Source organism: Gopherus evgoodei, chromosome 9 (assembly GCF_007399415.2).
Source record: "Gopherus evgoodei ecotype Sinaloan lineage chromosome 9, rGopEvg1_v1.p, whole genome shotgun sequence".
NCBI classification, from domain to species: domain Eukaryota; kingdom Metazoa; phylum Chordata; order Testudines; family Testudinidae; genus Gopherus; species Gopherus evgoodei.
In genome coordinates this window covers 68,864,051-68,888,503 of record NC_044330.1, presented here as the reverse complement: position 1 = coordinate 68,888,503, position 24,453 = coordinate 68,864,051, and the positions used below count along the sequence as shown (strand labels likewise).

The window sequence follows — 24,453 nt, the reverse complement described above, 5'->3', positions numbered from 1 at the left end:
CTTCACCCTTCTTGTTATGGTGTGTGGTGGAGGGGAAGGACTGACTGTCTCATGCATCTGCACCAAGAGGAAAGAATGAAAAGAGAATTGGATGGAGGGGCCAAGAGTTTCTGGCATATAGATACCTATGTGGAGAACAGGTAATGAGAGGAGGGAAAGGAATTTTCTGGTTATTTTTCGTTATTCTCCCCTCTCTCCCCAAAGGCAGCCACAATATCAAAGAACCACCTTTTATTAACTTTCCTGACTGCAGACTATTAAGTGTGGAGTTATAAAAATGGGTGAATTGGACATGCAAAGCTTTAGAGGAGTAATGGAATAGTGCTATGGGCTTGTGCCAAGATTGAACCTTTAACAAGTACAAGGTTAGTTTTAGTAGTTTGGACCACAGTGGCTGAGTCCTGAAGATGCACTTCTTATCTAAACTGCATTGTTGCAATGTCTTGAAGTTTTTCTTCACATATCATGCTCTACTGGTGCGTTAGGCTGATCACATGGAGGTAGCATGTAATGTAATTGCAGTATCAGTGAGGCATGGTGTTAGTTTGTTGTGACCCATGAACTAAAATGTAGGCAGTAGTGATAAACCCTTCCTTGAAAATCAGGGCAGCAGGCACTGTAGATGCCTGAACCAACCTCGATTATGTATCTGATGGGAGGGAAAGCTGGACTCTCTTCAGTCTTGCCAACACCTACTGAGGATTTTATTCCACTTGAGGCGTAAACATGCTGGTTTGTCTAATGTCTACTGTGCCAGCATAGGCTAGTGTTTAGAGCACAGTGAGACAGGGACACATGGAGTCTAATCCTGATTGTCATTAGCCTAATGTGTGAACTATGACAGGTTTTTTTTCTCTCTGTAACTCATTTTCCCCATCTGTAAAAGGAGGATAATAAGTGCCACATTCCAGAGTTGTGAGGATTAATTAGTGCTAGAAGTCCTTGGGCAGAAGGCACTAAAGAAATTCTAATTAATTATAAAACTTACACTCACTGCCACATAGTGCAATAAGAAGCACCACTGTGTAATGATTAGAGCATAGGACTGGGCATCAGGAGGAGTCTAATTGCAACTCTGCTACTGGTTTATGATGTGACCTTGGACAAGTCTCTTAACCTCCCTGAACCTCCATTTGCAACATGCTTTGAGATTTTTGGATGGGAAATGCTGTATTAATGCAAAGTATTATTCATTTCATAGAATATCAGGGTTGGAAGGGACCTCAGGAGGTCATCTAAGTCCAGTGGATCTCAAACTTTTTTACTGGCAACCCCTTTCACATCGCAAGCCTCTGAGTGTGACCCCCCCCCTTATAAATTAAACACACGGTTTAATAGATTTTAACACCATTATAAATGCTGGAAGCAAGTGGAATTTGGGGTAGAGGTTGCCAGCTCATGACCCCCCATGCAATGACCTTGTGACCCCCTGAGGGGTTCCAACCCCCAGTTTGAGAACCCCTGATCTAGTCCAACCCGCTGCTCAAAGCAGGACCAATCCCCAGACAGATTTTTGCCTCAGATCCCTAAATGGCCCCCTCAAGGATTGAACTCTCAGCCTTGGATTTAGCAGGCCAATGCTCAAACCACTGAGCTATCCCTCCCCCCACTTTGTGAGCCAAGTGACCACCGTGGAGTTCCACATTTAAAATCACTTTCCACTCCAACTATTCCTCTTCCTGCTCACCTCTGTCTATCAGACAGCTCTCCACTTGACTGACTGACTGTGTGATTTGCAGCTTTGGCTTCACAGACAAGACAGTGAAGAAGAACCACCCATCCATTGGAGTGTATGGTAATGGTTTCAAGTCAGGCTCCATGCGTCTGGGAAAGGATGCCATTGTCTTCACCAAGAATGGAGGTGCACTCAGTGTGGGGCTCCTTTCGCAGACCTATTTGGAACGTGTCCATGCTCAGGCTGTTGTTGTCCCGGTGATACCATTCAACCAGCAAAACAATATCCTTCCCTGTAAGGCAAGAGTGCCTGTGCAATCTGTACCATCTGGGTGGGGAGTCAGGAGTAGGAGAAGTGTGATACTGAGGAAGCGCACGGATCGCTGTTTCATGAGGCACCGTTGTTGCAATAGTGTCTTCACACAAGGGAACATATCTGGGTAGCCTCCGACAGTGTCAGCTGCATGTGCTGCTGCCTCCAGGTAACATCTGTGGAGGGTGTCAGCCCTGTGGAGTACTAGGGCAGGGGTGGGCAAACTTTTTGGCCTGAAGGCCACATCTGGGTAAGGAAAAATTGCATGCAGGGCTATGAATGTAGGGCTGGGGCAGGGAGTTGGAGTGTGAGAGGGAGTGTAGGGTGTATGAGGGGGCTCAGGGCACAGGGTTGAGGTGCAGGAGGGGTGCAGCAGGGAGCTCAGGGTGGGGGGAGGGGTGGAGCAGGGGGCTCAGGGCAGGGGGAGGGGATGTAGGAGGGGTGTGACAGGGGGTTGGGGTGCAGGAGGGATGCATCAGGGGGCTCCACCCTGGCGCTTCTTACCTTGAGCGGCTCTGGGGTGGCACCGGCACGCAGCAGGGTTAAGGCAGACTCCTTGCCTGCCATGGCCCCGTGCTGCTCCTGGAAGCGGCCAGCACCACGACCCAGGGGGAGGCGAGAAAGGGCTCCTCACGCTGCCCTGTCTTGTGGGTACCTCCCCCGAAGCTCCCATTCCCTGTTCCCGGCCAATGGAGGCTGGGGGGGATGTCTGCAGGGAAGGGCAGTGTGCGGAGCCCTCTGTCCCCCTCTCTCCCCCCCCCTTGGTGAGTGCTATGTCCATGTACCTCCCCTGCCTATGCAGTAGTGTCTGAATTTTTAATGTCTCATTGGTCGTGGGGAGAGGGGAAACCAGGGACCGTCTTGTATTTTCTTTGACTCTGTGGCTTCTAAAGAAAATGATTGTTACAGAAGACTCTGGGCCTAGCCTTGAGGCCATCCTGAAACATACACTCTTCAGTACTGAGGAGGAGTTGCTGGCTCAGTTTGATGCCATTCCAGGCAAAAAGGGCACACGGATCCTCATCTGGAACATCCGCAGGTACAGGGAGCCAGGGCACACAAGGAGGGATGAGTGGAAAATGATAGGTTCAGCCCTTAGTAAGGCTGAGGGGAAAAAGGTAATAACGCAGTAGCCCAAGGATTGAGTACAGTAACGCCTCACTAAATGTTATGTTCCTGAAAAATGCGACTTTATGTGAAACAATGTTAAGCTAGTCCAATTTCCCAATAAAAATTAATGTAAATGTGGGGGGATAGGTTCCAGGGAAAAATTTTTTGCCAGACAAGACATTATATACATATACAGTGTGTGTGTACACACACACACACACACACACACACACACACACGTACAGTATAAGTTTTAAACAATTTTAAACAAACAGTTTAATATTGTACACAGCAATGAATGATTGTGAGTGTGTAGTGGAGTAAGAGTGTGGACTATTTCCCAGGGCATGCCTTGCTGCTAAATGATGAACTAGCAGTCGGCTGAGCCCTCAACAGTTAATACGCTGTTGTTAATGTAGCCTCATACTCTACAAGGCAGCATGGACTGAGGCAGGAGGGAGGAAACACAGTAGATGCAGGGCAGTAGCTGCAGACACTTCCCTCCAAAAACTGAATATGATCATGAACCCATGCTATCCAGCTGGAGCGCACCAATCCCGCCTCCTGAGAGCACATGCATGGCTGTACAGGTGCTGACTTTCCAAAGTACAGGGGGGTGCGTGCATGAGTGAGAGAGACGTGCATTGCTCCTTTAAGTGTGCTGACCCCACTTCAAGCAACAGCTTCCAGCAAGCTCCCTCCTTTCTGTCCCTGAGCCCGGTTCCCCTCCTCCGCTTTGTGAAGAGGGGGTTCGGGGGGGAGGGGCAAGAGCAGGGGGACATCTTGATATCAGGACCCCCCTCCCCCCAGCAAGCAGAAAGCTCCCAGGAGCAGCTCCAAGGCAGAGGGCAGGGCAGGAGCAGCATGGCAGTGGGGTCAGGGACAGCTGACATGCTACTGGGCAGCTGCCGAGCCACATACATTACAGGGAATTTAGGGGAACTGATGGACGGGGGGGCTGCTGGCCCCCCCGGTTCTAATCCCCACAAGGAGGGGCTGCTCTTCCTGCAAATCCTGCAGGTAGTGGACAAAGCAGGCAGCTGCCAAATGACTACAAGGGAGCATTGCGCAACTTAAAACGAGCTTGTTCCCTAATAGTCAGCACCATAACAACAAAACAACAACGTTAAATGAGGAGTTACTGTACCTAGACCGGCCCAATTTGCATCAGGGTCAAATACCCAGTTTTATGCAACTTGCTATGTTTGGTTCTTTCAAGTGTAACAATGGCAGTGCCTACTCCATAAGTTTGCTTCTTGGGTGGATCCAAGTCAGATCTTCTGGCATTTGTGACTAAATATGTTCTGCTGCGCTCTTCCATCCTGTTAGCCCTGCAGAGCCACCACAGCTAAGGGCTTGTCTACACTAGCAGTTTACATCGCAGCAACTTCCTTGCTCAGGGATATGAAAAAAAAAAACCCCTGAGTGCAGCAAATTTCAGTGCTGTAAAGCACCAGTGTAGACAGTGCCCCAGCACTGGGAGCCATGCCCCTTGTGGAGGTAGGGGTTTTTTAGAGCGCTGGGAGAGCTCTGTCCCAGCCCTGTGCCTTGACCACACAAGGCACATTAAAGTGCTGCCATGCGGACGATACCAAGCTGGGATGGGCTGCAAGTGCTTTGGAGGATAGGATTATAATTCAAAATTATCTGGACAAACTAGAGAAATGGTCTGAAGTAAATAGGATGAAATTAAATACGGACAAATGCAGAGTCCTCCACTTAGGAAGAAACAATAAGTTGCACGCATACAAAATGGGAAATGACTGCCTAGAAAGGAGTACTGGAGAAAGGGATCTGGGGTTCATAGTGGATCACAAGCTAAACATGAGTCAACAGTGTAATGCTGTTTCAAAAAAAAAGCAAACGTCATTCTGGGATGTATTAGCAGGAGTGTTGTAAGCAAGACATGAGACGTAATTCTTATACTCTACTCCATGCTGATTAGGCCTCAACTGGAGTATTATGTCCAGTTCCGGGCACTACATTTCAGGAAAGATGTGGACAAATTGGAGAAAGTCTAGAGAAGAGCAACAAAAATGATGAAAGGTTTAGAAAACATGACCTATGAGGGAAGATTAAAAACAATTGGGTTTGTTTAGTCTGGAGAAGAGAAAACTAAGAGGGGACATAACAGTTTTCAAGTACATAAAAGGTTGTTACAAGGAGGAGGGAGAAGAATTGTTCTTCTTAACTTCTGAAGATGGGACAAGAAGCAATGGGCTTAAATTGCAGCAAGGGTGGTTTTAGGTTGGACATCAGGAAAAACTTCCTAACTGTCAGAGGGCCTAAGCACTGGAATAATTTGCCTAAGGAGATTGTGACATCTCCATCATTGGGGATTTTTAAGAGCAGGTTGGACAAACACCTGTCACGGATGGTCTAGATCAGGGGTCGGCAACCTTTCAGGGGTCGGCAACCTTTCAGAAGTAGTGTGCCGAGTCTTCAGTTATTCACTCTAATTTAAGGTTTCGCGTGCCAGTAATACATTTTAATATTTTTAGAAGGTCTCTTTCTATAAGTCTATAATATATAACTAAACTATTGTTGTATGTAAAGTAAATAAGGTTTTTAAAATATTTAAGATTCTTCATTTAAAATTAAATTAAAATGCAGAGCCCCCCCCCACCAGATCGGTGGCCAGGACCCAAGCAGTGTGAGTACCACTGAAAATGAGCTCATGTACTGCCTTCGGCACACGTGCCCTAGGTTGCCTACCCCTGGTCTAGATAATTCTTAGTCCTGCCTTGAAATGCAAGGGACTGGACTAGATGATTTCTCGAGGTCCCTTCCAGTTCTGTGATTCTATGATTCGGGGAAGAGGCAAGGTGGGTCCAGGCCAGCCCCCCACGGGGCGGTGGGGAGGGAGCACCATACAGCCCAGCTCTGCTCTGGCCTGGCAACTGGCCCCAACCACTCCCAACCCCCCCCACAGCTTTGGCCCTCAGCTGGGGCTCTGCTCCCAGCCCTGCCCTTGGCTCCATTCCTGGCCCACTCCACCCCCCAGCTGTGGCCCAGCCTTTTCTCCCTTACCCCGTCTGCATTCTCTCCCTTCCTTAGGAGCCGCAGCCCCGCTCCTGGCCCTGGACAGCAGGAGATGGGGTGTGGATACGGTTAGGGGGCGGGGGGTGCCACAACCCTGAAAAGTTTGGGGACCACTGCTTTATAGCTTGACTGCTATAAAGTTGTTCTATGGCTGATACAGAGTGGCTGGATACGATTTCCTGATTTTTGTTTATCATGTTTTTCAGAAATAAAGATGGGAAGCCTGAATTGGACTTTGATACAGACCAGTATGACATTCGGATATCAGACTTCAGCTCGGAGGAATCAGAGAATGCTGGGAGGAAGGTTCCTCCTCGCCTTGAGAAGGTGCAAGAGTCCTCTGCACCAGAAACAGAGTACTCCTTACGGGTGAGTTAGGGATGCTGGAGTTACACCAAAGAACTAGATTGGTCCTTGCCCTGTGTCTGTCCTAGGTAAACAGTGTGAGCTAAGAGTCTGTGTTGATGTCAGACATGCCAGGGTCCCTCAGTGTAGCACTTACCATGGAATTAAAAGCTGTGGAATCCAAGCTGGGTTTGCCTGGAAAGGACTCAGCAACTTGGCTATATGGGACTGATTGTGTTGTCAAATGACTTCACTTTTTTCCCTAAAGGTTTCCAGTGAAGTCTGTGTCCATAATACCTCTTTTCTTGTCCTGTCTCCTGCTCCCAGGCATACTGCAGTATCTTGTACCTGAAGCCTCGCATGCAGATTGTTCTGCGACAGAAGAAAGTGAAGACTCAGCTGATCTCCAAGAGCTTGGCTAATATTGAATATGATATATACAGACCTACCTTCACAGTATCCTTATAGCTGCCTCTAACCTTTCCTGCCTCCTGGTGACTTCTTTGCATCTAGGATAGCACACAATGAGGATCACTTGTTTCTCAATTGAAATTAACTCCTCTTTTGTACTCAAAGCTGGATTGGGTGGCCTGGAGAAGCAAGGTAGAGAAGCCGAGGTTTGAAGTGAACTTGGAAACTGACTTTTCTTCTCCTTCCCTCCCTTTACCCCCATAGAGGCTATATCCCAACCTGAATAGTTCGAGAGAGCCTTGAAAACTGTTTGTTGGAGAAGGCAAGAGTGTTTCAACTTACTGGATGGAAGCCCTTGCATGTTTCAAGTCTGAGTGAGGTCCAGATGTGTGGAAGGAATCTTCATGCTTAGTGGTCCTGGCAACTGAATACCAATACCAAGCTTATCTGATGTTATCAGCACAAACCTGTTTAAAACTATAAACATCTTTAAAAATGTATAGGGAAAAATCCTCAGTATAAACCAGGGCCTGATTTCTATGTACAAGAGCAGAACTTGTGTATGATAAAAGGGAAACCTTGCTCCATGCTCCCCTCTTTAACCCATTTATCAGCATTCAGTTGCTAGCTTTATTTTTCCTGACTGACTGGAAAGCTTGAGATCCGTGTTCATTTCATTCTTTTTTTTGTCTGTTAGCTGTATGAACACACGATTTTTCTTTACCGTTTGTGTGCGTTTTGAGAACATACTGACTGAAGAAGAGAGCCATGATTCCAAGTCAAGGCAAAGCACAAAGGGAGCTGTGCTTACCTAGATGTCTATTAAAGTAACCCTGAAATAGAATGTGGCTTACATTTAATATTAAATAAATTACATTTTGTAAAAATCTACCCTCCCGCTAAACACACTTAAAAAGTGGTTCTGCTTTGAAAAGTGACTTTGTAAAATGGTATCCTGGGATTCCACCTGTCTCAATTTCCACTTTAAATGTGAAAAGAGTAAAAAGATGGAGTTATTTTTAACTTCCAGCCCTGCATACTCAGCCAGGGATCAGAGACTCAGCATGGGTCCTTTCCTGTTTGTGCATCCTGCTCACTGTTAAAGATTTTACAGATTTAGATCCTGCCTTTGGTGACACTCAAGCATAAGTATGCCTAAGTGGAGTTTAGTAAGCGATGACAATGAATAAGAAGGAATGGACTTTGGCTTGTTCTCTCACAACTTTGTTGGTTCTGCAGAGCCAGCATGTGTAAAATGTAATATACCCCTGACACTGAAGAATAAAAGTTGTTAGAATACACTTAAGGTAAGCTGAGAAGGTGACACACAATGAAAATATACCATCTTCACATATATTCCGTAAATGTGGGATCCCTCTTAAAGGGATAGGCCAACCAGAAGGATATTTCTGGCATAACAAGCTCATTCTTTATAAATAGCCTCAATTTTTTAAACCTAGTAGCAGAATTTCTTCTCCAGAACTGAAACCAAGTGAAGTGGGTGTCTGCTGAATTTCCTCTACCTTTGTGGGCCTTTATCTCTTCTTTTCATTATTTCTTGAGGTTTCTTTGGTCTTGTTTACAAAGCCAAAACAGCCAAATTTAATCACATTTTTAGTCATTTGCTGGGCCGTCTGGGTTATAACTCAGTTTGATCGTGGTTCTTTGGTCAGAGCTTGACTGCTTTATAACCAGCTGAAAATTAATATTGTAGCCTTTTTAGAGACCTAGGGTAAAACATGTTATTTTAACCTATCTGTAACAGTTTTGTTCTGTCCAGACTGGTTGTGTTAAACTGTGGGAACTCAGATAGGCTGCAGTTATGCTTATCCACCATTTTTGGCTGTGTATACCAGATCTTCCTCATTGTACAAATGCCAATGCTCAGCTCTGCTCTCCTGCTAAAGAGGCAAAGGTGTTGCTCTAGTCTAAACAGCACAACATCTGCATCACACAACCTACATCATGAGGCTGAGACATTGAAAACTTGTGGGATTTACCACCTTTTGGAGACACTTTGCCTTCTGCTATTCTCCATCAGTGGCCCCTTCTCCACCCCCACCCCCCCACACACAATGGTCTTCCCACAAAACACCATTCATTTCTTTCTTCCTCCTTGGAGCTTGCTGTTTTTTCTCCTTTGACAAGTTTTCTCTCAGAACAAGAGAGTGAAGATCACCTTTGGGTTCAATTGCAAGAACAATAGCCACTTTGGGATCATGATGTACCACAACAACCGACTCATCAAGTCCTATGAGAAAGTGGGCTGCCAAATGAAGGCAAGTGATCAGTGCTTCCCCTCTGCTCTCAGGAATGGGGGAGAAGAGAGGAACATGGCTTTATCAAAGGTAGGCCCTGTCCTTAGATCCTTACTCTGGTCCAATGGGCCTCCAGGATCTCACCAGTTTAGCGCAGGAGTTCTTGAACCTGGTAACTGGACTGTCAGTCCTCATCAGCCATTTACTATACATATATCCATATTGTTGTACACTTGTCTAGAAGCTGAGATCCAAGTGTGTCCTCTGAGATTATTTATTGCTGCTTTAAGGGGCAGATGCTGGTGAGGAACTCAAGTCTTGAAACCCATCCTCTTTGCTCAGCCAGACTGCTCCTTTCTCTGAGTGGTGTACTCATTACAGAATCATGTGTGCAGTGGTGGGGCAGCATAGCTGTGCCAGCAAGCTGGCTGTCATTCCTTTGTTTCTAGGGGTCATCTTGATACATTGGTGGCTTTCAGAGTAAGGAAGCTAGATGATATTCCAGGTTTATACCCTATGGATTTGTGCTTATCCCTTTCCTTGTCCCCACTGTCTAAAGGGGATCTGCCAGCTGGGGACTGAGATCAGGCCCTTGGAGATTGCCAGGCGTTCATATCTGATACATGTTGCTGCTGTACATGGCACATGCAGAGGTGTTACCATCAACTCCTGTATCGGAGGGGATGTATGGTAACTTGAATCTTGTTCCCAGGATTCCAGGGGTATAGGAATTGTTCTCCTGAAAGTGCTATCTCCTTTTCTGTAACCAGTATGGCTGAAATGATTGGTTTTCTTCCTTTTTTGACCATTGGTGTAGGGGGATGGCATGGGCGTGATTGGGGTGATTGAGTGCAACTTCTTGAAACCAGCACACAACAAACAGGACTTTGAAGAAAGCAAGGAATACCGGTAAGGGAGACCTGCCACTGGGGATACTGCTATGCATGGGCTTTATGTATGAAGTAGCTCCATGTTGGCCTATCTTGCTTCTGACACCCCTATTAGAAAATGTCTGACCATGTTTCTGCACAGTCTAGAGAGACCTTGCTTTCTTGGGTTGAGAGAGGGAGTAGTCTCCATATTCATCTAGCGCTGTTTTTCATGCATGTCTCCATCCATGAACCCTAAACCCTGCCCCAGAGATTTATCTGAAATAGAACAGTGTGCTTTCATTACTAAAGCAGTGTTTCCCAGGCTTTCAGAAACTCAGCCCCACAGCTGGAAAATTAAACCAGTCATGTCCCCCACTTGAACCCTGTCATGTTAGCAGGGCAGCATGAGAGAAGCTGGCATTGGCCCTGTTCCATGTCCCCCCCACCCCTTCCAGCTACTCAGTTGGACATACCACTACCTTTGGGGAAACGCTGCGCTATAGAGATGAACAAATGAGTGTAAGCATCAAATTTAGAATGGGCAGTTGGGGAGGGAAGGGGGGTCAGAGCAGATCCTGCTGTTTGTCTTTGCTTTGCAGATAGCCAGCTGCTCTTAAGTTAGTGCAAATAGCTACCAGAGCTCTGGGCTGCTGTGCTGAGGTTAGGGGCCCCCTTGTCTCAGCAGGAAGTGAGAGGTGAGATGTTTGTGAATGCCTCTCTGGTCTGTCATCTTCATGACCCCACCCCCCCCCCCCCCAAGCTGCTAGGTTATTGACTTGACCAGAAGGTACATCCCTCTGAGGTGCACGGGTTTCATGCTGCTGCCCAATGGGGGCTTTTGCTGTCCGTCTGACACCAGGAAGCCTGTTTTATCAGTGGAAAGGGTATATTATGAATGCAATTAATCCTTGAATGCAGGGGCTGCCTAAAGTTAAGGGAGTCTAGGTGTCCCCAAATCTTGCTCCCTATAGCAGGCTGGTCTGTAGAACAAGACAGACAGTAATTTGGGGTGAGATTTGGCTAGGCCTGTGCTTTGTGTTCCAATCTGAACATGGCTATCTAGAATTTGGATTTTCTTTTTTCATAACTGTGTCAGGTGTCTGCATTGTAAGGTATCCTCTGATGAGTGTGATGAGACATTTTCTGTTGGGATGTGTAGGAGATAGCAAGACTGTCCCAAAAAGTACTTAAAGACTTTATTCTGATATACCGGCCTCATCCAAATGCAAAGGGTAGAAATGCAGTTTTCCTACTGGGAGAAGAAAACCCTATGTCTGCTCCACCCTCTCTACGTGTGCACAATACCCATGCTTGGGCTTGTATCTAATTTGTTTTAAGTTAATTGATGCTGGCCTTAATCGCAGTGATTACTTGAATCATATATAGCAGCCACTGGCTGGATAAGACATGGGCCTGGTGGCTTCTCTTTGGAGGGTGTGGGGGAATTGCCCAAAGGTTTCAGGCAGGGCTACCCAGGACTAGTTAGCTGCCTGGGTTTGGTCTTAGCCTATGAGGCTTCAGTCTTCCTTGGTAAAAATTATGTGTTTATACTGTAGCCGAATTTTGGGGCCAAAGATGAGAGATCTTAGCTTCTGTGCACAGCCTGACCTTGAGCCCTAAAGGATACAGAAATTATAGGATGAAGTTCTCTAACCTGTGTTGTATAGGAGGTCAGACTAGGTGATCTTAATGGTCCTTTCTGGCTTTAAACTCTGTGAAAACTGGGGGGCTTGTACCCCTGGTTTGGAAAGAAAATGACCCTGACTCTGAACAAAAAGGCAATCCTGCTCCAATGAGAGGCTCTAAGAGCATTTTGGGCAGCAGAGAGTAAGATCCCAGAGATCTTGACCATCAGGAGCCCTGTGTACTGGTAACATAGGGTGGTACTGGCAGACTTCTGAAGCTGTGGGATGGGTGATACATCAGGGTTATTCCTGGTATAAAGCTAGATGAATGTTCCAAAACCCAAGCTGTTCCTACAGTGGCACATCTGAATGCCTTCTCCGTCCACACCACTTTCATATCTGAGCAGTTGTGATTACTGAAGTGAAAGGCAGAGACAGGCAGTAAAGGAGGTTTGCTTCTTAACTGGGTTGTGTTACTTGTGCTACCTGTTGTGACTTTCAGTGGAATTTGCCTGATTTTTCACTGCTCTTGTCTTCCCTCTAGACGGACAATTACTGCACTGGGACAGAAACTCAACACTTATTGGAAGGCGAAGGTGGCACAGATGAACTTAGGTAGTTCCAGTGCTGCCAGTGTGCCAGCGTGAGTTCGAATGTGATTTTGGTCTAATTTTAGTGCAGCATTAAAAGCACTGGGCCTTTCATCTGCAGAGAAGGGGTGGGGAGTTGTGGAAGGGCAGAGAGTATGGAGGGTTGATTAGTATCCCTTCACATTGGGAGATCTAGCTGCAAAGGCTGCTAGTGTAATAAGTTTTTAGTGATCTCAGCTTAGTCCACTGGCTAATGTTGGGGGTGAGCAGGACATGTAACGATAGGGTGTTCCAGGTGAGAATGGAGAATCATTGGCAGATGTATGGAGGGCACTGTGACTAGGATAATGTGGTGTTCCAGGCTGGGACGTGCAATGCCTTGGCTGAGCTACTTGTCCGGATTAGGTGCTAATACAATCAAACCTTCACTTTCATAGCTCTGATGTGAACAACACAATAGTGAGGTGAGCAATCTATTCTGAGGAAGCTGTGTGCAGCTGACAGAGCATGGCGAGATGTGGGGTTGAGGTGATGGGGAATAGGTATGGTGCTGATGGCTATCGCTCCTCTGCAAGGCCAAGCACTTTTATGTCCACAGGGAATCTGTTGCTGGTGATGAGGAAGGAGCTTCTCTGGGGGCTGCTCATGTTATACAGGCACTACCCGCAGAGTGAATGGTAACATCTGAGAATGGAGGGTTATTAAAAACAAAACTAAATAGGGACATGCACTGCCAGAAACTGTAGACCAGGCTAGCCAGCCACACAGTTGCAGCGCTGGATGCAGTGTTCTTAGTACTCAAGGGATTAAGTATAGGGCAGGGGTAGTTCTTTGCTTTGTATTCTAGACATTTAGTTCATGTATCTCTCTTTCCAGAGGGAGACCAGACCAGACTTGGGTGCAGTGTGAGGAGTGTTTGAAATGGAGGAAGCTCCCTGACAAGGTTGATCCTGCATCATTACCTGAGAAGTGGTTCTGTCATCTCCATCCTCACCCCAAGTACAAGTAAGGAGCTCACCTATCTCAGTCCTTGTCTGAACTTTCTACCCTGCTGCCTCTCACTCTTAAGGCAAACACTCACTGTCTCAATTTTTGCTGAACCCTGCTTCCCTTCCCATGTACATGTGCATCTGCATAGACCTTGAAATATAGAAGTTTACCTGGCCAGCCCTTATCATCGCCACTCTGAAAATATAGGTATGGAACAAAAGTCCCACTTGAAATACGGGTCTCCACATGGGAGGAGGTTAATAGAAGGTGGCTGTTTAATATGTTAACTAGTGATCTGGAAAAGGAGGTGTCAGATTACAGATGACACAATTTTCAGTCAAGATGAGTGGATTGTGAGAAACTTCAGCTGGGTCTACTTAAACTGAGTAGTCAGGGAGCAAGATAAACAAGTGCAAAGCAATTCAGGTTAGAAGGAACAGTTAAAGTTACTCATACATACAGATGGTTTCTAAATTAACTGTTACCTCTCAGGAGAAAGACCTAAGATCATTATGAACAGTTGAGTGAAAACATCTGCTCAATGTGCCATAGTTGTGGTTTAAAAAAGAAAAAAAAAACCGACCAAGGTATTACTAGGAGGGTAGAGTACTTTCAAAAGAGAGAGAGAATAATACTGAGACTATTCTAATGCTTTTATATAAATCACTGGTAGACCCAAACCTGGAATTCTGTGCCTACTCATGGTCACCCTATCTCACAAAGAAGAAGTTCAATGAAAATTATTAGAACCATGGAAAGACTTCCATAGGAAGAGAGATCAAAAGGATTAGGACCGACTAGTTTAGACATAGGTCGTACTGTATGTATACACAATAATGAATGGCGTAGAGGTGGTCAGTCGGGAACTCCTCTTTGCCCTAATATATAAGGACCAGGGAATATTCAGTCAAAGTTAAAAGTGACATGGGAACTCAGTGTTTACGCAGCACATTAGCCACAAGGTAAAATGGAGGCCAGGAATTTAGTAGAATTAGATATTTTTATACAATTCATATCCACGGCTGCATTTTTTTTACACTAGTGTATAAGGGATGTAAACCCTCCTGCTTCAGGTTGTAGGCAACCACTAACTGTCTGGGATTAGGAGTTACTTTTTCCTATAGGCATATTACACTCTAATTGTTCGTTATGGAGGTCTTATGCTTTCCCCTGAGACATCTGGTATTGACCACTGTGGGAGGCAGGGATTGCCACACTTCTCCATAGTAACTCATAATTTGAAAGGAAATGACACACATGCAACAATACTTGACACCGTAAACTCAGATCTTAAAAGCTTCGCTTTCTGCCTCCTCATCTATGTAGTTTTAGGAGGTAAGTAGCTTGTTTTCCCCTAAATATTTTACATTTTGTTGTTTCCAGACTGCTCCCATAGCTCTCTTTATCTGAAATAGATGCAAAGGTTTTATAAGGAAAGATAAAGTACTGAAGAGTCTGAGAGAGCAGCTGGAGACGTACACAAAGATCCTAAAGATTTGGGGAATTCGTAGGCGACAATCTCATGCTCAAGCATGACGGACTGATCTCATTGCAGAAGCTGCTCAGCACCTGAAGAGCAGGAGCCCAGCGATGACGAGATGAGCCCCAACTATGACCGAAAATTCAGGAAACAGTTAAGTATATGCTGACTCCATCCTGCAGATGGACTAGCAACAGCAAGGGAGTCAGTAAACCAATTTTGTTTTCCCTCCCCAGTCCTGCTGCTGCTTCTGCCCATTCAACCCAACCAGGGAGGGGGAGAAGGAAACAGCAGTACCTCTGCATAGCAGCTCAAGGTGCAAGTGACATGTCCCAGTTTTCTCACAGGAGGTGCACATGTCAGTGGTTCCTGGGTCAACATCAATGATGTCCCCTATGTTTCTCTTACCCACTTTTTAGGATCTCTATCTCTGAAACTAGACTTTGGTAGTTAATCCAAACTGCCTGCTCACTGGAGTCACAGAGGTGATGCCATGATAGTGTTCTTGCACTGTAGCAGTAAACTCTTCTCATGCTGAGGTATCTTAATGTCCTACGTCTTGCCCATGCCACCTCCCAACTGTTTCTCCTGGCAGAGATAAACTTCAGATCCTGGTTGAGCCTTACAGAGAATGGAAACTGAATGCCTTCTTCCTTCCCATCACTTAGAGAGCAGACTGCAGAGAGAAAGAGGAGGAGGTCGTCGTCATCTTTGGAGAACCTGGAACACCAGGTGAGAGGAAGGAAATGACTGGAGAAGGCTTTGTCACGGTCTGGAGAGTGGGGAGCCCTGCTCTGTGCTGTTGGGGATGGCAAAGTCTCTGCCTTGCCCCGGTCTTTCTTATTTCTGTCTTCTGCTGAGAGAGGAGCTGACACGAGGATCACGGTGTATTGGCTGGAACAAGAAAACCCTGTATGCACAGCTTGGACATGCAAACACCAGAGCAATATTAACACCATACTTATTAACAGTGTGACAGTGCCTAGGAGCTCCAGCTCACATGCCATTCTTTCTCCCAAGCCCTGTCTTAATTAAGGGGCTTGATCTTGCCCCCTCTCAACACAGAAGAGGGGTCAGTGAGGTCCTCCTTCCCGTCCTGCGGTCGCAGTGGTTCTCTCAGGCCCTTTCCCACTTTCAGGTTATCTGGTTATATAAAGACTGATGTTTTGAATTTTCAGGAGCACTGTCTTTCGGACACGGCTGCCCAGGATGGGTTCTCCGGGCAGCTCTGGACACTTCAGCGTGCGATCAGGTTGGCCGTCCTTTAGGGACAATTCCCTCCCAACAATCATCATGGTATTAAAACATCTTCCCGCTCCCATTCCAACCCCAGCCTAATCTTGTTGCATGTCCTCTTCCCAAAGATACCCTCATGTCGCATGCTAGACTAGTCTTTCCCTGATCCATTGGGAAGGACAAACCTGGTGAGGACAGGAGGACTTCTCACTCACACCTTCTTTCCTCCCCATAAGCCACCTCCCAATAAGCCATGCATACCGTGAAGCACGTAAGTAGATGAGACTTTGATCACTGTTGCAGAGTATTTGATTTGGTTTGAGACTAGGAGGTTCTCTGAGGTGTTACTCTGTCCTCACTCATGTTTGTCGTGTCTTCCCACAGTAGTGGCATCAATTCCTCCTCTCTTCCCTTAGTCATTAATGTTTCTTTTGTGACATGGTCATCCCACAATATCCCCAGGTGCATGCCTGTGTATGTGTAGAAAGAAAGTCAGTTTGTCGCTTGCATGCATCCCTCTGTGCATGGACATTCTCACAGAAGCACCAGGAAACACCTCGCATCCTGGCATGGAGAAGCTAAAGCACCACTGCCTGAATTGGGAAGGAGATGAACTCTTATAGCCCAAAACAGTAACCGTGCCACCTGTGGTAGTGATTGGGGAAGTGGAGGAGAGAGGAATTCCCTTTTGGGACAGTGACCGTGCAGTAATTTGGTTTGGTTCTCAGCTGGTAAAGTCCACTGAGGTGGTTATTGCAAGGGGGACCAGTTCAACATCTAGCTGGCAGAGCCCCTGAAGTAGTAACCGCTACGGGAATGGGTCAGTCCTGGACTTGTAGAGACTTGTCTGATGGTGATGTGTGTGCAGTCCATGACCCATCAGAGAATGGTGTTGGGGGTGAGTGGACGCTGGTCTTAGCTGGCAGAGCCCCAGTGATGGTATCCACTAGGAACATTTTCTTTTATTTCCCAGTTGGTGCATCTGCTCAAATGGGGACTCAGGCTGAATACTCAAGTACACTCCTGTGCTGCTTTCAGTTTGGTTAAGAAACTTTTTCCAAAGCTGCAGCTGGCATGTGAGAGAGGCTGTTTGTTTTATTGTTTCAATGCTCTCTTCCTTGCCAGGTATTATCCACTACACCAGAGCCCTGTCCTGCTCAGAATAACAGTGTAACACGAGCCGCAAAGCAAGAGCCTGCAGAAAAGGGGCCTGATGGGATTGCTGGCTCTCTCACTCCTCCCCCTGCTCTTGACAAGATCGGTGCTCTCTGTCTGACCACTGGGCCTTTGGAGAAAAATATACCCCAGACAGCTTCAAGGTAGTTGTGATGGTGCAAACAACTGCCTCCTTATCAATAACAACCCTCTTCCTGTTGTGAGACACCCACCTTGTGTGTGAGATTCTGTGTAGGGGGAGGGGTATGCTTGCACTTGGAGTGTAGGGACATGAGGCAGGGAGTGAGAGAGGATTATCTGAGAATCTCATTAAAGCGGGTGTTGGCTGGAGCTAGAAGATCTGCCCTCATTCCTCTTACACTTATTCCTTTTTTAACTTCAGATTCTCTGAACACAATTCAGCTTTCTTCTTAGTGTTTTGCTGGCCTTGAAATGGGAACATGGAGAGCTTTGATAAATGGATTGCAAGGCCATCCGGTTTAGCTACAGCTTCAGCTAGTGTCTGTGTATCCTCGGCTGAACCTTCAGTGCTGAGGTTATAGCAGCACTCAGTGAATCACGGTACACTGGGAGAAGGGATGGTGGGTCACTTAATTCTCTAACAGGTACTCAGGGCGTGCATGACTGGGCTTCTCCAGTCCTTGACATTGGTACCTATGATGCTCTCCCTTAAATGCTGAAAGGACGAAGTTTGGAAGTTTGCTAACTAATCAGGATCACGTTTGCAGAGTCATTTTTCCTTTTGTTTTTCTCTTTGAGGTGAGCCTCTTGCAGTTTGTAACACAAATTTGATTTTTCACCTTAGCATAGGACAAGGAAAGTGGGAGCAGGGTGGGAATAGAGGAAGGAACAGAAATCTTTGCTATGTCCTAATTTTTTAATCTTTTCCTCCTTTCACGTTGACCAGTGCTTTTTTCTATCTCATTGGTGCTACCACCTTCACAGCTCTATGTACATAAAGTCTCAACCTAAATTAATCTCTGCAGTTCTTTGCACTGGTTCTTGGGTTGCCAGATGTCTGGTTTTTGACCAGAATGCCCAGTCAAAAAGGGACCCTGGTGGCTCTGGTCAGCACTGCTGACTGTGCAGTTAAAAGTCCAGTCATCAGTGCAGCGGGGATAAGGCAGGCTCCGTGCCTGCCATGGCTCCATGCAGCTCCCAGCAGCAGCAGCATGTCCCCGCTCCGGCTCCTACATGTAGGGGAAGACGGTGCTCCACATGCTGCTCTTGCCCCAAGTGCTGACTCTGCAGCTCCCATTGGCTGGGAACTGCAGCCAAAGGGAGCTGAGGGGTCGGCGCCTGCGGATGGGCAGTGTGCAAAACCACCTGGCCACCCCTCCACATCGGAGCCAGAAGGGGCACATACCTCAAGCAGCTCCTGGAAGCAGCAGCATGTGCCGCCTGGACCCCGATGTCCTCATGATCCCAACCCCCTGCCCCAGCCCTGATTTCCCCTCCCCCTTTCCAAACACCTCAGTCCCTGTCCAGAGCACCCTCCTGCACCCCTACTTCTTCATCCCCAGCCCCACTCCAGAGCCCTCACCCCCAGTCGGAGCCCTCAAACCCTCTCCCGTACTCCAACCCCCTGAGCCAGCCTGGTGAAAAGAGTGAGTGAGGGTGAGGAGAGCGAGCAACAGAGGGAGGGGGAATGGAGTGAGCAGGGACATGGCCTCGGAGAAGGGGCGGGGCAAGGGTGTTGGGTTTTGTGAGAGTAGAAAGTTGGCAAACGTAACTGGTGCAGTTCTGGTTCTCCCACAGCCCCTAGGGCCAGTCTGGATAATGGGCAATGTGACTTCCTGTCATCAGATAGAGACAGGAAATTCAGCAAAATTTGTGAAGTCAGAGCTCTAGCTGAAAATTCAGTTGATTTCTGGCCACAAGCAGATGGAACAGCTCCTTTGGTTAAGAGAAGCTTCTTAGTTAAATCTGAACTTCACTTGGGTTTTAGGTGCATTTTCTCCCCTCCTGTCGCTTGCCCTAGCATTGACTCCAGTTCTGTATTTACTATGTGAGAAGTCATCAATCCATTGTTTTTTAAGTACTGCAATACACCCTTCTGTGCACTTGGTGGCACAATTTGTCCACCTTTCCTTTTAGAGCCCCACTCTGGGTGACAGCTTGGAAGAGGAGCTGCTCAGATGATGAAGCCTGTTCTATATGCACGAGAATAGTGAAATGTAGCCTAAGTGAATTTAAAATGCTTTAGAAATAATGCAATGGCACGAGCAGAAGTTCTCAAACTGTGGTCAGTGGACACTTCGGTAATGCTGCTTACCTGGTGCTTTTATTTCCAGCTACTAATTCATGCCAAGAAGCTGAAAATGCACTCAACGCCTTCCTAACATTGCTTTTTCCCCTGAGCAGTCACTGTTGTTGCCATTGCAAATGGTAGACCGAATCTTCATTTTGAAATGTTCCATGGTGTTGAAGAGTTTGAGAACTCCTGTAGTAAAGGATCAAACCTTCCAATCATAACAGATCCCTAAGCAGACCATACATGAGAGGAACCACTTAGCCTGTCACTAAAACACAGCCGCCTCTGGGTAGATGATGGCAGCCATTCTGAATCAGCCAGACTGCATACCAGATTTTAGGGTTTTCTAGGCCCAGAAGTGAAAATTAAATTCTGACTGACTGTTGTACCAGGAAGTTTAGGAAGGTAGAATGGAATTGGCCAAGGTGGGATTTGGCCAGGATAATGGCCAACTCCTGCTCTTTCCTAATGTAAAGAATCAAGTGCAGAGCAACCTGGAGAAATGTAAAGGAGTGTGGGATGGAGGTAACAAGGGGAGATTTGAATAAACCTGAAGCCTTACAATCAGGGAGCAAAACTAAACAACCTGAATATGAATAAAGGAGGGACATAAGCAGGAAGCCACTTTGTGCTAAAGCAAATGTACGTTCATCTAGTTAATGCTGCGCTGATTATTTTTTTCTGACATAAGCAAGCACTGTAGTTACTGCAGAGACTGTGAAATTGAAAGGACGGTGTCTGCCCACTCGGGAAGATCTATTTTAAGAAGTGGCCTGGAATGCGTGAGTCTGAGAGTTTAGCGAACGCAGACCAGCTTCTCTAGATCAGTGCAGGGTTCTTATGGATGTAGGTGCACTGCGCACATACAAATGAGCCGGCTTCTTCCTGACTGAAGTTCAGTTTTGTTTTTAATTATGTGAATTAAGTCCATCAGCCATCTGACTGTTTGAGTGGTGCAGATTTTGCTTGAGAATGTGGACAATATATGCTTCACAATGTATTGTAAACTTTGTTTAACTGGGTCAATTTCCTGATACTTAAAAAAGCCCAACATTTTAAACATACCCTGTTGTGTTTAATTAAATGTATCAACCAAACATTTGTCATGAGAGATTTTGCAAGCTGCAGCTGGCAGAGACACAGGATTCACAGGCTTTGCTATACTGGGTTAGAGGGGCAGTGGGTTCTAGTGGATTGAGTTCGGGGAGGAGTGGGGAGCCAGGAACTCCAGAGATCTAATCCCAGCTCTGCCACTCATGTGGCAAGTTCCCCATCTGTAAAGTGAAGATAAATATCTGTTTCTCTCAGGGGTTGGGGAGGGAGTTATGAGGATTATTAGTTAGTTTCTGTATAGCACTTTGAAAATCTAAAGTGCTGTGTGAGTGCTGAGAGTAGTCAGACCCCTAGGCCTGCAGAGCTGGTCTCGTGCCTCCAGCAGTGGTCTCGTCTTAATGTTTCTGTGGACCTGCCCCCTCTCCCACCCCCGAACACTCCTGACCAGTGCAGGAGGGGGAGAGGGAAAGCAACTCTTGACTACTCTGGGAGATCAGCATTACTCACTAAACACTGAGATTAGTTTTCTCAGTGGGATGGGGTGGCATTGCCTGGCTGCTGTACAGAGTGAGATTCAGGCTTGCTGATCCAGTCCTCTCTTTTGCAGCAAGCACAAGCTGTCCACAGAAGAATTGCTGCTGGAAAAGCGGAAGCGATATCAGGAGCAGATAGACCCATCCCCCCCCGATCTGACCAGTCCCAGCCCTCCTACTTCTTTTGAAAGGCAGAGCTTCACTGAAGTGGACCAGGATCAGGAATGCAGTGAGTCTGACAAGGATGATGAAAGTATACAGGGGAGCATAGACTCCTGCCTAGTCAGAGAACATCTGGATGCACTCTCTGGCACCAACCAAGCTGGGGATGCTTCACACAATGGAGGTCTCTGTCCTACCAAAGAGACTCCAGCAAGTCTCGGTCACTTTGAAGGAGAGCAAAAGGAGACTGCAGTGGTCCAGGCGGAACTGGAAGAGGAAATGCCAGCCTTAATATCAGAAAGCCAGGCATCAGATAAGAGTGTCTGTGTAAATACATGTGGGAATTTGGAGGAGGTGGACAAGAGGCCCTTCGTGGCTGTTGTTGGTATTTCACAGGCTGCTGTGGATGGTGAGGCTCCCATTCAGCTAATCCCCTTTGGGTGGGAGGAGAGACTTGATAAAGCAAAGATTGAGGTGAAGGTCCGGAGCCACAATGATCCTCCCCCTGATGGGGACAAAGGAGGAGGAGACCTGCAGGTACCAAAGACCAGAAATCAGAGGGATATGGTGGAGCAGGAGGAGCTGAGACAGACTGTGGAGAATTTCTCGGTGGAGCTGAAGAGGGTCTCAATGGAACGGGATTTGCTCCAGGGCAAGGTAACATTAGCACTTGGCTGTGAATTCTGGTGGGGCAGGAGGGATAAAGTTCTACGGCAATAGGGAATTGGATGGGGAAGATCAAGACTGACTTAACAAGGAGAGAAAATCCCCTTGACTTGTGTCTCACGTAAGGCAAGTAGGGGTTAGGATTCCTTCCTTACTCTACTAGCTATTGCCCTGTTCCTCAGCTCCTGGAAAGTTTAGTGTTTTGTTGTTTTTTTTCTTTTCCTCTTTAATGTGCAACCTCACTTCCTGTGCATGTCTCTGCATTTGCTGTTTCTTTAACTCAGGTGGAGGAACTAGAGCAGGAGAAGTGCCACCTGGAGACAGATTTCTTGAAAAGCCAACAGGAGTTGGCAACACTCAGGGCCCAGGAGACCGAAGGCTTGTACTGGAGCAAGAAACACATGGGTTACCGCCAGGCTGAATTGCAAGAGCTGAAGGCTCAGCTGGAGAGGACCATAGAGGAAAAGACTGAGCTGAAGGAGAGGCTCAAGGAGACAGAGATGCATCTGGAGGTGCTTAGGGAGGCACATGTATCCTGCAGGAGCCCAGAGAGAGGAGACTTGAAAAGGTCAGAACTGTGAGTTAAACCATAGACAATATCAGTCAGTCCCAAGGGACGGGGGAGAGAACATGGGTTACCTTGTGGGGGAACATCCACGTAGGAAACTGACTTCTGGGAGAACACTTTGGTACCCACGAATTGAGGATGCTGCATGAGTAACAATGGGTTATTACTAAGGATTGCTAGGTTGTGAGGAGAAGGGGGGCTATGGAGGAGAGCTACAGGTGAAGCCAAATAGCTACAGGTTTGAAGGATACCCCACACAGAGTTCCTTTGTCAGGTTTGGGTTTTCTCCTGCAGTACATTGTTCACTTTATGGAGTATTCCAGTTGAATCACTCGGACAATATTGGCTTCCTTAAGGATAAGAGAATGTGTCAGGGGAAAGAAATACTCTGCAGTTACTGAACTCTCTTTCCCACAAATATGGGACTTTCCATATCCAGGATGTGTTTTCTAACCCTGCTTCTGACCTGACAGCACTTATGGAATCGTAAGGAACAAGTGCGAATGTTGAGCTATGCAACCTTATTAGATTTACAAATACAACCCCTCTGTGTGGTAAGTATTGTTGCCCCCCTATTACAGAGAAGTGAACTGATTTGCACAATGTCACATGAGAAACTTACAACAGAGTTGAGAACTGAGTTACATTCCCTTATCTCCATTCCTGTGCACTGGCCCCAAGATCTTCCCATCCTACCATCCGCAGCTTGCACTGCCATTAGAATGGAGCAAAGAACCTCAGCATGACACGGCACTGGTAATAGGAAGGAAGACAGCAAGTTAGGGGAAGGGATGTATTGGAACTACCGTTTCTCTGACTCTTGACTCTTCTTCTCTTGTCCACAGCACTATGGAGAAGCTGAAGAACCTGCGTAGGAATGTCAGCCAGCTCCTTTCGCTGGTCCTCCCTCACCTAGAACTGCAGGATGTTAACTATGAGTCGGACCAGATTGATGAGATCTTGCAGACAGTGTTGGAGACAAACAGGATGTCATAGTAGCCCTTCCCCCATGCTGCCACTGTGCCTTTTTGTATAGTTTCTTTAATAAACCCATAAGTTCTTCATCCTAACTCTGGGCCTTCCTTCATTTCATTAGGAGTGGGGCTTCCATTCCCTCCTCCTTTCTTATGGGTTTGTAAACTTGTCATCAGAGTCCTGTGGAGATCAACATGGATAGCTCATCCCTCTGTGTCTTGTCCTGTCTCCTTTGTTTAAAGCTGCTTTTGGGGTGTGCTGGCTGGCTTCCAGGGAGTTGGGTCCTCAGATGATTTTGTCTCTTAAATGCTTTTTTGGTTTGTTTGTTAAATAATGGAGTGAGACGATTCTTTGAACTAATTTTAACATTTCAAGTTGCTATGGGAACCCGCTGGTGACTCACTGACACTATACTGGTGTCAGTGTAATTGCAAAGCTGTAGAATAATATTGATGAGGTTCTTTGGCATCTTTTAGCAGATGAGTGCTTTGTGTAAAATTCTTCTCTGCCCAAACTTCCCTGTAAGAATACCCTCATTCTCAGACCCATAAGAAACAAAGCCAGTATCGAAGCCTTCCTTTTAGGGGTAGGGACAAAAGAGATCATTGAGCACCTCACCACAGAAGTACCTGGATAAGATCACACACAGATTGCCAGCGAAGGGCCAGTGGCTTCAGAGACTCTGCTTGGAGTTTCCAAAGAATCTAAAACTCTTAAAATTCTTCATCATCTCCCTGCTTTGAAACAAACTCTCCTTCTCATCTGATTAAAAGTGGAAGGAACACCCCCACATGTAAGTGTTAAACAATTCGCCAGGCTGCTTTGATTTAACTTGGAATCATGTCTGTCTTGTAGAAGGATTAGCCCTGATTTAAGAAACAAATGGCCTAATAGGTTATAGCAAATGTATATGTAAATATATATCAAGGAGGAGCCTGGCCAACTTTGCTATGCCTTTAGGCAATGCTGTTTTGTGACCACCAACTCAATCCATTTCAAAGCCTCCTGCCTTCAGGGCATTCAGCACAGTCTGTCAGACCAGTTGAGCAGGTCTTTTACCAGCCACCATGAGTGGGGTCTCCACCCAGATGTAGCCAGGTTAATTTTTCAGCTGTGGAGA

At 46.6% G+C, this 24,453-nt stretch overlaps 1 protein-coding gene across 4 annotated transcripts in view; it reads left to right on the top strand.

The window, feature by feature from the left end:
* MORC4 (MORC family CW-type zinc finger 4) overlaps window positions 1–23,428 on the top strand; it is a 30,688-nt gene extending 7,260 nt beyond the window's left edge. For 2 of the 4 annotated variants that reach the window (XM_030574254.1, XM_030574257.1), the window contains 14 exons: window positions 1,740–1,957; window positions 2,879–3,026; window positions 6,346–6,508; window positions 6,812–6,940; window positions 9,055–9,174; window positions 9,971–10,062; window positions 12,195–12,293; window positions 13,117–13,245; window positions 14,786–14,863; window positions 15,379–15,442; window positions 17,072–17,265; window positions 21,037–21,781; window positions 22,075–22,367; window positions 23,204–23,428. In XM_030574254.1, coding sequence (XP_030430114.1) covers window positions 1,740–1,957; window positions 2,879–3,026; window positions 6,346–6,508; window positions 6,812–6,940; window positions 9,055–9,174; window positions 9,971–10,062; window positions 12,195–12,293; window positions 13,117–13,245; window positions 14,786–14,863; window positions 15,379–15,442; window positions 17,072–17,265; window positions 21,037–21,781; window positions 22,075–22,367; window positions 23,204–23,354 — 2,623 coding nt within the window. In that variant the 3' untranslated portion in view covers window positions 23,355–23,428. Of the gene's footprint in view, window positions 1–1,739; window positions 1,958–2,878; window positions 3,027–6,345; window positions 6,509–6,811; window positions 6,941–9,054; window positions 9,175–9,970; window positions 10,063–12,194; window positions 12,294–13,116; window positions 13,246–14,785; window positions 14,864–15,378; window positions 15,443–17,071; window positions 17,266–21,036; window positions 21,782–22,074; window positions 22,368–23,203 lie in introns of those variants that run through there. The other 2 variants (XM_030574255.1, XM_030574256.1) reach the window with 2 other exon arrangements.
* The last annotated feature ends 1,025 nt before the right edge of the window (window positions 23,429–24,453 follow it).